At 46.9% G+C, this 11,595-nt stretch overlaps 1 protein-coding gene across 5 annotated transcripts; it reads right to left on the minus strand.

Annotated features, from left to right (window-relative positions):
- Window positions 1-829: 829 nt before the first annotated feature.
- LOC122368125 (methyl-CpG-binding domain protein 4-like) lies at window positions 830-11,476 on the minus strand. 5 transcript variants are annotated; one of them, XM_043341791.1, is made up of 7 exons: window positions 11,458-11,476; window positions 5,000-5,045; window positions 4,516-4,621; window positions 2,773-3,350; window positions 2,279-2,404; window positions 1,763-1,960; window positions 830-1,256 (listed from the first exon to the last, which is right to left on the minus strand). In XM_043341791.1, exons 2-7 carry the CDS (start codon window positions 5,034-5,036, stop codon window positions 1,075-1,077), a joined length of 1,227 nt encoding a protein of 408 aa, XP_043197726.1. In that variant the 5' UTR covers window positions 5,037-5,045; window positions 11,458-11,476; the 3' UTR covers window positions 830-1,074. The 5 variants fall into 5 exon arrangements, with proteins under 5 accessions (XP_043197726.1, XP_043197724.1, XP_043197723.1 ...); XM_043341789.1 differs by lacking the exon at window positions 11,458-11,476 and adding an exon at window positions 11,177-11,254; XM_043341788.1 differs by lacking the exon at window positions 11,458-11,476 and adding an exon at window positions 11,188-11,253.
- Window positions 11,477-11,595: the final 119 nt, after the last annotated feature.

Below are 11,595 nucleotides of genomic sequence, written 5' to 3' on the forward strand. Positions count from 1 at the left end.
CCCTTCGTGTGACGTCATCTGTGCACCTGGACACACAGGGAGATAGGGGACGACATGGGCCTGAATAAAATAATGCATTGAAATGTTTGTTGATATGTCACGAGACAGATACGACGCTTTCGATTCGTTCTTACAAAAGAAGATGCTACCAAAATAAAATAGGGTGAATTTACATCGAAACGACATCGACAGTCGACACGCGGCATTCTATCGCTACGTCTAACATGCATGCAAATAAAATTATGTTGCATTATCAAAAGATCACTTATAAGCAAAATACCCACAGTTTCAACCAATAGGTTTTCATGAATGCACAAATACGGATCTTCGCCCATGCGTACGTACCTTCTGGCGAACTTTATGTGAGCCAGGCCAGCTTTTCATTACCGTTACAGAAGTGCTTGCTCACTGATGCAAAGGCAGCATTGATCGCAATTTTGTCCATCCGGCAGGCAAACATTGGGATATAAGCTGTAGCAATAACTCTGTTGTACTTTGCACTTTAAGGTTCTTATCCGCACAATAGGCAAAAAAAATAATAATTCAGTGATCTTGTTTATTTGTATATTGGGGTTATAGGGCGCGCCGACTACGAAGGTCATGTCGCGCGGTCGCGCTCGCCAATAATCCAGTGAAAGCCAACTAAGATAACAAAGCATCCGCAGTGCAACTATTTTCAATCCTTTTCTACCATTTTTTTTTTTTTTTATTTAGAAACTGGAGTGGAACATTTCAGTGACTACGCTAGCTCATACTTGCTAATTGTAATCCCAGCCTTACCGCTCAGCTCATCGATCATATCTCAGTTTTCAGCTGTCATTGACACCAGTAACTTAGATGTAATGTATTTCTCGTGCAGCGCGAAACAGTGGAGTATGATCATGTACGTCACCGACTGACGTTCAGCAGGCGACTCAGTCGCCTCCGCGATGACAATGGCTGGTGAGTTGCCGCAGCCCGAGATCAGCCGCCAGCCTCCAATAGGACATAATCAGCGCGCGCACAGCGCCGGACGTAGATCCGGTAAATCATCCCAGTAAAAGGCCGTGGGCCGGTCGGACGGCGGCGCGGCGCTCACTCGAGCCGCAGCGCCTTGTAGTTGGTCCAGAGCCAGTTGTGGTACAGGCTGAGCATGTGGTCGAGCGGACGCACCTGCTTCCACTGGCCCAGACAGAATATCCGGTAGGCGTCGCTGCCGTACCGTCCGATGCCGTACAGCTCCGTGGGAGACTTCCACTTCTTGGTCAGGAACTCATCTGCAACGGCAAATAGAACAAGCATCGACTCAGAAATGCAACAAAATAGCACGTAAAAATGACATAAATGGAGCTCAAGCTTAGAAGGCTGGGCAGTGCAATTAATTTTCATTCCAAACCAACGACAGGAACCGATTCCAGTCAAATGCATGATTTAACATAAGCCGAGATTTGCTGAAAGTCAAACAAATGTGCAGGAAAAGGTCGATCAAATCAAATGCTTCGTGCAGCCGTGCATGATCCTGTCAGCCATTATCCAAAGACATTATTTGTAAATCACCTGAAGCTTACGAAACAACTACTGGCAAGTTAATTTCAGGAAATCGGATAGTACTCAAATACAAAAATGAATTTTGTATTTGTAACTGAAACAAACCATCTTCAAGAACGGTTTTAAAAGCCGTAATTTTCTCAGCTCGTCTGAATCCAAATACAATGCCGTCGAGCCAAGCTGAATACCGCTGCGACACCATTCCAGGCTGACCACACTGCAGTGAATGACTGACCTGAGAAGCGAATGATGAGATCCGCCGCGTGCTCTCCCAGCTGCAGAGGCTCGATCAGGGACGCGATCTCCGCGGCGGAGGCGTCGCGCGCCGCCTTGGCCGTCGGCCAGCGCTCGAAGAACTGTTCGAGCAGCGGCCGGGCGCGCCGGGCCTCGAGCACGGGCGGCGGGTCGCCCCACACGTCCTCCGGGGAGGTCTCTGTACGGGGACAGACGATCACGCGTCAGGCCACTTCAGGCCAGAATCACTCGATGGACAAGCGCCAAACAATATCACCTAATGCGATTCGATCGTTTCCTGAACTCAGGGCAGCATGTACTGTGCACGCTTCACATGCCGTGCTCCAACACACTCTTAAATGGCCGACGTGAAGTGTGAACTGTCGAGGCAAATAAAAAAATAAGTACCGCAGAGCTATATGGTCCCTGAAAGACAAAATCCTTTCAGTTTGAAATGTTATATATAAAAATACACATCTTTATACCTCATGTTGACACCGATCTGATGAGTTCTGACCTGGCGGTTTGCTGAGGAAGATTGACGCGATGAGCAGTTTCCATGGGTCCTGGTAGTAGCGCTCCTGCACCAGGTCATACGGAGACTCTGGCGGCGTCCACGGACGCTTCTTGGGCGCTCCCGGTCCTGACGGACGATAAAACGGGATACGTTACACGTTATAGCCATATTCAACATGGGTGCAGACTGCAGGGCAACCATAAACAAGTCATTACAGTCCCAACTGGAAAAGGGCCCAGATGCCCAGATGATCGATCAACAAGGAGACGGCACGGAAAAACCATATTTGTGCTACCAAACTTGTATAAACGAGATCAGCAAAAAGCATTTAGGTACGTAAAAGCCAAGTTGGTCATCTTCCATCAAATCCTCTCCATAATCCGTGCTCAACCGTTGTGCCACTCAGCACCAGCCCTCGGCCAATTAACTGGGCACTTTCAAAGTCAGGGGCAACAAACAGCAAACCAAAAAACCCGACCCGGTGTCGCACTCACCTTTGCTAACGGCCGGCATGGCTACGCGCGGCGTGGTCGATGGGCTGAATTTGGACGCGGGCGTCCTCAGCGGCGGCGAGGCCAGGCTGGAGCCGCTGCCGGCCGGACGGCCCGGCGGACGGCCCGGCTTGCCGGAGGAGAGCGGCCGGCCGGGCTTACCAGCGGAGGCAGGTCTACCCGGCTTGCCACTGGATCCCGGTCTTCCCATGTGTCCCGAGGACGAGGGCTGGCCCGACTTGCTCGCAGACGGCGGTCTTCCAGGCTTCCCCGCTGGCCGGCCCGGCTTCCCCGCAGACGGAGGGCGGCCCATGCGCTTCGAGAAGTCAAACTTGAGCTTCAGCTTGGTGCTGCTGGCGTCCCCGGCGCCACCCAGAGACTTGGCCCGCATGGCTTTGACGGCCTTGTTGGTCAGCTTTTTGACACTGGAGGCGCCCGACTTGGAGCCCGGTTTGCGCGAGCTGGGCGTGCCGGCCTGGGCGTACGGGTTGAAGCAGAACAGGTCCGGACATAGCTCGCTGTTGATCTCGCCCAGGTAGCGCCGAACTTCATTCTGCGACCGGAACTTGCGACCCATCGGGCTGTTCGCGAGAAATGTGAACCATTATGTCATAAACGATGAGACGCAAAAAGACGCAGCATTATAACTTTTCTAGGTCCGCAGCTAACAGCTTTGTAAACCGCGTAGTGGCAAATGTCGTTAGCATTCATTTGAAAAATAAAGCGAGCTCAAATGTTTTAAGAGACGGACGAACAGAGGGGGAGCCCACACTAAGCAGATAATGTTGCGCAATGCGCATGTCCCCCCACGCTCTGATAGGGCCATTCTGGGTTGAATTGGGAGAACTTGGATACCTATCCAAATTTTAATGTGCCTATCCCAGTCAGACATGGTCCGTCCAACTCAACTTCCTTCAGCTAGCCGCCATTGCTCCAACCAAATGCGTACCACCTAAGATTCTCACAAGACGAGCGCCGGAGCGACTCAAATCTGGGCTTTTTCACCGAGAGCCCAAGTGAAAGCATGCCCTAGTAAATAACATGTCCGACTGGGGACCCGATGGCGCTGAGTTAGAGGCCAGAAGAGAGCGACTGTTTGGCCCGTGATGTCACTCCAGCAAATGACAGCTGGCGAAAGTGCCAGGCTGGGGTCAAAAGGACCGTGTTCAATGTATCCGCGTTCCATGTAACGTAATAAATAGGTACAGTCCACAGCAGAAGTAATGTGGGGTTTCAGTCATGGGTATGTTCTGCTTCTGAAGCTTAGGAACGATTAGCCAGACTACAGTGAAACTTTGAATGTATCTTATATGTATCGTCACCCTTGCAGCTGCAACTTTAGCTATTGACATCTTCTTTTCGATCACTCCGCATTAAACAATCGCCAGTCAAAGCCAACCGTTCAGATTGGTAAAACCCTACATTACTTTAGCGGTGGGCTGTACCTCCGTAAAATTTACCGGTGAACCAGGCACGGGCTATGTTGTGTGGCTGGCTGGTGAATAATGAAAATAATCCAGGCAATGGTGGTGGTCCAACCATAACATATCAAGGAGGCGACGTTTTTACGCAAGCACAACCTCTTGCTCGTTTGGCCACATAGCGACAAGCAGTAAGCAATGCTAGACAGATCTAGAAAACAAAAACAAGAAAGCACTTCAGTGACAATAAGGTTCGGTCAGCGATCATATTAGCAGAGGTCATGAAATGAAGTGTCATTTTCCCCATACCACCATTAGGACTCACTTGTAGATGTAGACGTCCCATTTTCCTGCTGACTGGCCAGTAGACCTCTGTACACATTTCCTGGTCCAGCCCTCTGGGAGTTCTGGGTCGTCAAAATACACACCGTCTGAAAAATGTCAAACCAGACATAAACATGACATGCTTGAAATTATCAGCTGACACTGTAGCATTTATTAATGCTTCAACATAACAAAGCCACATTAAGTTAAGCTGTTCGTAATAAATATAACACAGGGATTACCCACAATTTTTTTTTTACATGATCAGTAGAACATAAATGCATTTTAATTACTTTATTGCTTTATAAAAAATAAAGGAGAACCAAACTACCACAAAGTGAAACCATACAATTGTCAGGATATTTGCTATGAGAAAAAGTTAAAATACTTTTATAATATTGCTACCCGACAAAAAGACAAATTGAAATGGCTAGCTAAGCTAGAAGAAAATTCAATTTGGTTGAGCCTAGTTTTTCATTTCCCACCTTTAGTATCTGGTTTTCTTGGAGTTGGGTCTGTCATGTTTGAAATCTGTAACAAGACGATCACAATCAAATCAGGGCCCTGTTCAGTCGCTGTTTTTATATCAGCGTGCTGTCGGTTTTCCCCATATAAGGAAGTTATTGCTGGCGCGGCTTGGCCTCTCATTGGTCTAACGAATAGACCACTTGAATTCGACCAATGAAGAGCCAAGAAGTAGCAGCATGGTCGCAGCCTGCTAATAAATAAACGGGGTGCGAACAGAGCTCAGGACTTAGAGAACATTGATCACAATCCTCAGCCAGCTCCTACCCAGGAGGTGGTGGTAAATGGGGAGTTTTCACACAAATGTGAGAATTAAATTGACGCTGTGCCACCGCGCACCCCAGCACTAGGTGAAGGGCAAGGCCAGAGCAGCCCTCTGATACCATGAGCTAACCCGGTACATACTGCTACACGGTGCGGTGAATGAGGATCGCCGGAGCAGCCTAGCTCGGCAATGGGAGGAAATGTTAGCAGACCTATGACTCCCAACGCTGACTCAAGTGATTTATGGCTCGACTCCTCAGGAACAAAGTGGTTGGAGCAAAGCTTTGAACTACGCTATACAGCATCACACTGAAGAGGAATACCGGAAGGTAGCGTCTAGCATGATCAGCCTTGACTGGATGAAGCATCTATTGCCACTAGCTGGACTGCTACAACCCCCTGACCAGTTTTGGCCAGCCAGCAGATACAGCACAGTAGGTAGACTGACGACCGCCACCAGGATCAAACTACTTACTGGACATTCCTGGGTGGCCGGAGGAATAGTCAGGCAACACAAAAAGGAACAGGGCATCTGTCCTCTATGTAAAGATGGGCTTGAGACCCCGGAGCACTTTCTCTATGAATGTATTTGTCCGCTTTGTCCGTGAGGTTATGGCGTCCTCCCCCGTCCCCAGACGCCACGCTAGAGAGAGCAGCTCTGTTAGGCACATATCCGGAACGGAGAGGACACGGTGTAGCGCGTAAAGCGGTGCCAATTAACTCCATCAGCGGAGAAGGTTTCAGTGCAGCTCTCCCGGACCCCGCTCTTTGGTGGCGACAGCTGCACGACACCGAAGCAGACCAGCCAATGACGGTAGATAGGGTCTGTGAGAGGCTGACAGACACACTGTATAGCGCCTGCTTGACCGCTAAACGAAGTGACCAACGCACTCACAATGAGTCAGGTGGGATGACCCACGATGCTCAATCTCGCTGGCAGTTTCTGCTGAAAAAGAATGATGCAAAGGCGATTTGGAATTCGATAAACTGGAAAGGAAAGATCGAGTTCCGAGATAACGATAAAAGTAAACCAAGCGATGAAGTGTTCCGCCGCCATTTCGAGACTCTCTTAAACCCTACATCACTTGACACAGAGCTGAGAGTGCCTGAAACGAGTACATACATGCCAATTTTGGATGATCCCATCAGTGTGGTGGAAATCAACAACGTCATTAAAGGTTTTCGTAGAGATAAAGCTGCAGGTATAGACGGAATACCGCCTGGAATTCTCAAAATGCTCGATGGTGAATGGTTACATGTTTTAGCGCAGTTATTTAATATGGTTTTTGAAGGGGAATATCCGGACCAATGGTCGATTGCAAAACTATTCACAATTTTCAAAAAAGGAAGAATGGACGACACCAATAACTACCGTGGCATTAGTATCCAGGGAGCTTTAGCCAAGGTTTATGATGGTGTTTTAAGAAATCGCTTTGAGCTCTGGTTTCAACCAGATGACGAACAGGCGGGTGGTCGAGTAGGCAGAGGCTGTGCCGAACAGTTGTTCATTCTCAGGTTAATCATCGATTATGCTCAGAGGACCAAACAAACATTGTTTATAGCGTTCATAGATTATATCAAGGCATACGACAAACTGAATAGGAATATTCTTTTGCAAAAACTGGCTGATCAGGGATGCGGTGGCAAATATCTGACAGCTCTAGCGAACAGTCTAAAAAACACAAGGAACTCCCTAGGAAATGTAATTTTTGCATCAACGGCAGGGGTAAAACAAGGGGCGACAAACAGCTGTTCACTTTTTACGTTCTACATAAATAGCACAGTGAGGGCGATTAAAAGATATGGAAGAGATGGATTTCTCGAAAACCTCCATTGTCTTCTTTTCATGGACGACACAGTTGTCCTTGCGACGTCAAGGAAGGCTTTGGAACACAAGTTAAAACTGCTTCACCGAGAAGCTGAATCAATATGTATGGAAATCCATCCTCAAAAATCTAAATTCATGGTAGTTAACTCGAAGGATATCCACCCGTTCTGTCTGCAGCATATCATCATTGAACATACCGATGAATACATTTATCTCGGTACGCCTGTCATGAACGCCTCTCTTCAGAAACAAGTTAAAGCACATATCGATTTCAAACGGAGCCATCTGATAAAGTTCAGTTCTTTTCTTAAGAAAAACGCAGAGGCTCCCTTTCAGGGTTGGCAGGGGGTGGCAAAAACTGGTTTTTGCCAGTGGTTTTAACCGGTTTAAACCGGCTGGCAGAAACCCTGGTGGCAAGAACTGGCAAAAACTGGCTAAAACTCAGATGGCCAAACCTTCAACTTGTCTAGTTAGGAATGGATTTGAAATGTACAAATGCATTTCTAGTAGTTATATACATAGATGCACTAAACATTCTGAAGTTGCCTCATTACTTACCCCTGCTTAAAATGTCTATGCATGTCGGTAGACATCCACAACGGAATGTTTTTCCATGTAAGGGGAGACAGGGACAAGGCGGCCACGGTAAGTAGGGTGCCATGCGGTGCCGTGCGCATATCAGTGGCAGATACCTCTTCGCACTTCTGATTGTGCAGGACTCACCCAGTCACCCTTGCACTGGCTCATTTGTCACCCCCAAAAGGCATCTTACTAGCTCCTTATGGATAGCCCATGAAAATGATTCTGAGTTAGGTATGAAACATTTCAATGGTCAATGTCGCTTCTGTTTGAAAGCATAAAGCTTTCACCGAATTCTCCTTAAAATGTTTCCTGTTCAAAATCATGTCTAGGCATAGCATTGTGATATTTCTGAGTTTTTGCCAGTTTTTGCCAGTTTTTGCCGGTTAAAACCGGTTTAAACCGGCAAATGGCATAAACTAGTTTTTGCCGGCAAAAATGCCAACCCTGCTCCCTTTTCGGTCAAAGAGCTAGTTTTCAAAAGTGCCCTCAGCAGCTCAGTGTTATACGGCTGCGAAAGCTGGCTGTGCAACGACATAAAATCAGTTATTTCACCGATATTGTCAGCGCTAAAGCAGCTATTGTCGGTTCGCAACCAGACATGTACGGACTTAGTTCTGGCGGAAATAGAATATCCAGACACTACCGCTATTGTCAAGGAAGTCCAAAGGAAATTCATCGATAAGTTGACCTCCCGTGAAAACTTTAATACCAGCTCAGCGTTCTTTGCACTAAATTTAGCGAGACAAGCAGGCGCAGGGGCCGGGAAGTATATTGATGCTGTAATGCGATATGAATCTGGGTCTTTTCGAGCCGCCAGTCTGGCGAGTACTCAGACCAGGATTTGTGGATCGACATCTTCGAGAAGAGTCACATACTGTCAGTTTAATCCCCACCTCAAGAGACACCCAATGTATGATAAAAATGTTCCCGAGTATGAGCGTACCGCATTTACTCGAATTCGTTTAGGCTCCCATAGGCTTAGAATTGAAACGGGAAGGTGGGCACGCTTGCCAGCAGATGAGAGGCTTTGTATGTGTGGCGCGGTTCAGACAGAGCGGCATGTGTTGTTGTTTTGCCCAGAAACAGAGCCTCTTAGGGACAGTTTCCCCAACCTGAATTTTAGGGATTTAGAAGCGCTTATGGAGGGAAACGTTTTAGATTTAGCAAGGTTTTGTCACATGGTTTTAGATCGGTTCGAGTGTTTTGATCGATGACGTTTTGTTTATTGTGTTATGTTCTAAGCAACCTTTTAGTACGTATAGAAGTCTATGACATGTGTTTTTGGTGGACACGCCTGTCATCTGAGTTTTATCCATATTCATTGTATGTATAATGTTTTTTATCAAGTGTCAATAAACTAACTAACTAACTAACTATCGAGCTGCTACAAGCAACGGAAGCGATACAGAAGAGAAGTGGAGTGGAGCAGTACTACCGAGAAGCTACAGCGCAGAGGAACTAATACTGGAAGCCTGACCCACAGGTCAGCTGGATGATTCATCTGCAGACCTGTACAGGGCGGTGTTTCACGGGACGCTGCTACCACGCTGCTATCAAATTGCGCGAGCTGACGTCACACTTGCGGTAGTGTTGGAGCAATGGGCCTGTTGGTTGATGTTTCCATGGAAACCCAATTTGACACGTGTAAAAGCAGCGTGCTGCTATCACCGGTGAAACAGGGCCCAGGACGAGAGTGCAGGCAGAAATCAGTGAAGCAGCAGGACATCCTTAAGCTCAGCCTTCTATGACCATCCTTCGATTCTCTAGCGCCTGTGATGTAGTGTTCACACGCACAGTGGAAGGGTTGCGAGTACTACGCCCAGTGGAAGGGGGGCGGATGTCTCCCCCCCCCCCCCAAGATCTCAGCTCCCACTGGACCTAGAAACACGAAATTTGGAGGGTAGGTGAAGGCCCTGGGAAACTCTTTTGTGTGTGTAGTTCATGACCCTAGGTCAATATCTTCACGGTCAAATGAGGTCAAGTCAAATGTGGTCAAATCTGCCATATAAGCGACTTTTTTGCGTTTACACGCCGATAACTCAAAAAGTTACCGACCGATTTCCTTTTTTCTTTCACTAAACGAAAAAAACATACATTTGTGAGTATGTAAATATGGTTAATTTCTAGTTATTCCAACAATAAATATGGCAGTTGCCAGTTAGAAGCCTGCTAAGGGTAAGATGTCGCCGACTGTAGCGGGATCGGCTGACGCGGGAAACGCGGCAATCACAATTTTGTGTTTACACACTCATAACTCACATTTTTATCGGCCGATTTTCAAAATTCTTTGACCATAAGAATTAAGATTGCTTGAGCATTTCTTTATTTTCTCACGAAATTTGATGCGAATTGAATATGATCAGCGGTAAGGGGCGCGATGTAAAGACGGAACCGTCCTGTCCCGGCACAGTCTACAATGCAGGCGACACATAACGGCTGGCGCCGGCCGCTGCGCCGCGGCGGCGGTAGGATGCTTGATTTTACACCGCTATTACTAGACAAGTTATTAACCGATTTTCTTATTTCTTCCACGAGAAGATCCACAATTCAATTCTGGACAGGTAGTCAAAATTTCACATTAATGTTAAGTTTGTGGTGCAAGTTACCTATTGGTGAAAAAGAGGAGGGGTGGGCAAAATCCGCCCCCTTCCACTGCACGTGTTTAAGTGTTTAACTGACAAAAGACTATAAGCATTGCATCCACTGGATGGATGCAGCAGACCACACAAGAAGATCTCTATAGGAATATCTCTACCCTATCAGAAAAGCTCCAGGGTGTCTACCACCATCCACCGACCACTACCAGTACCACCTAGGATGCTTGGCATAAAGTGTGTGGTCAGAGATGTCCTGAGCAGTGTTTCCTGGCAACACACTACACAAAGCAGTGTATTAGGCTTTCATGGAAACATCAACAAATTAAGATGCTCACAATGTTGAAGCGTAGAGTTGAATTCATCTCAAACGACACCATACCAATACAGCAGTGCAGAGCAGAGTGCTGCAGCACCAGGGCGTGAAAAAGGAGCCTGCTTGATAGATGCCAAGAACAATTTGTATGTACCACTGCCTTAGATATAAAGTACTAGCCACGTGCCACTTGCCAGTGCGTCTGCTACTGATGGATATATACCATATAGGGCAGAAATGGCGGGACACCTTCAATTAAGGAGGGCACTGCTGACTTTTGGTCCCATTCTTTCCATGCAACACCCATGGGGCTAATGTTTAAATACAAAAATCAAAGGGGGCACGGTGCCTTCCCCGTTCCAGATATAGGGCCTTGCTACTGATGACAAAACGCCCTGTGGGTCAGGGCGGTATAAGTATTTTTTTAAAGCTGTCATTTCAATTTCAAACAAACAAATACACGCACTAAGCTATTATTTCCTATAATCCCAAACAGAAGAGCCCCTACCATGACCAGACAAAATTAAATTAGATAGAAAAGGAAAAAGCTCACCCACCCACTACCTTAAAATTCAAATTTCATCATGTCAGCGTTGAGAGAGGGTACAAAAAACAAATTTCTCACGGTTTTAGAATTATTGTGTTTGTTGTCTTAGGCGAACAAGCACTAGTCGATTCTACTATCCAATTGGTAGCCTAGGCTGCGTCAGTGAGCAGCATTTTCTTTCTATTTACACAAGTTTCGAACATTATGCAGGACAGCGCGCCATGAATAGCATGGCGCTACTGTTTCGTTTTTGGCGCGAGATGAAGGCATTCCTTTCTCATCCTTACTTTTGCCCGGGGATAAAATGCTTTAAACTGAAAGAGTGCTTCATTCAGTGTATCTATCTCACAATTGAATGATTTTTAAGATCTTATATCTCAACTGCTTCCCTGATCATTGGTTTTTGCATTGAATTCATTATTAAT

This window comes from Amphibalanus amphitrite, unplaced genomic scaffold (assembly GCF_019059575.1).
Source record: "Amphibalanus amphitrite isolate SeventyFive unplaced genomic scaffold, NRLGWU_Aamphi_draft 000925F_arrow, whole genome shotgun sequence".
In the NCBI taxonomy this organism is placed as follows: Eukaryota; Metazoa; Arthropoda; class Thecostraca; order Balanomorpha; family Balanidae; genus Amphibalanus; species Amphibalanus amphitrite.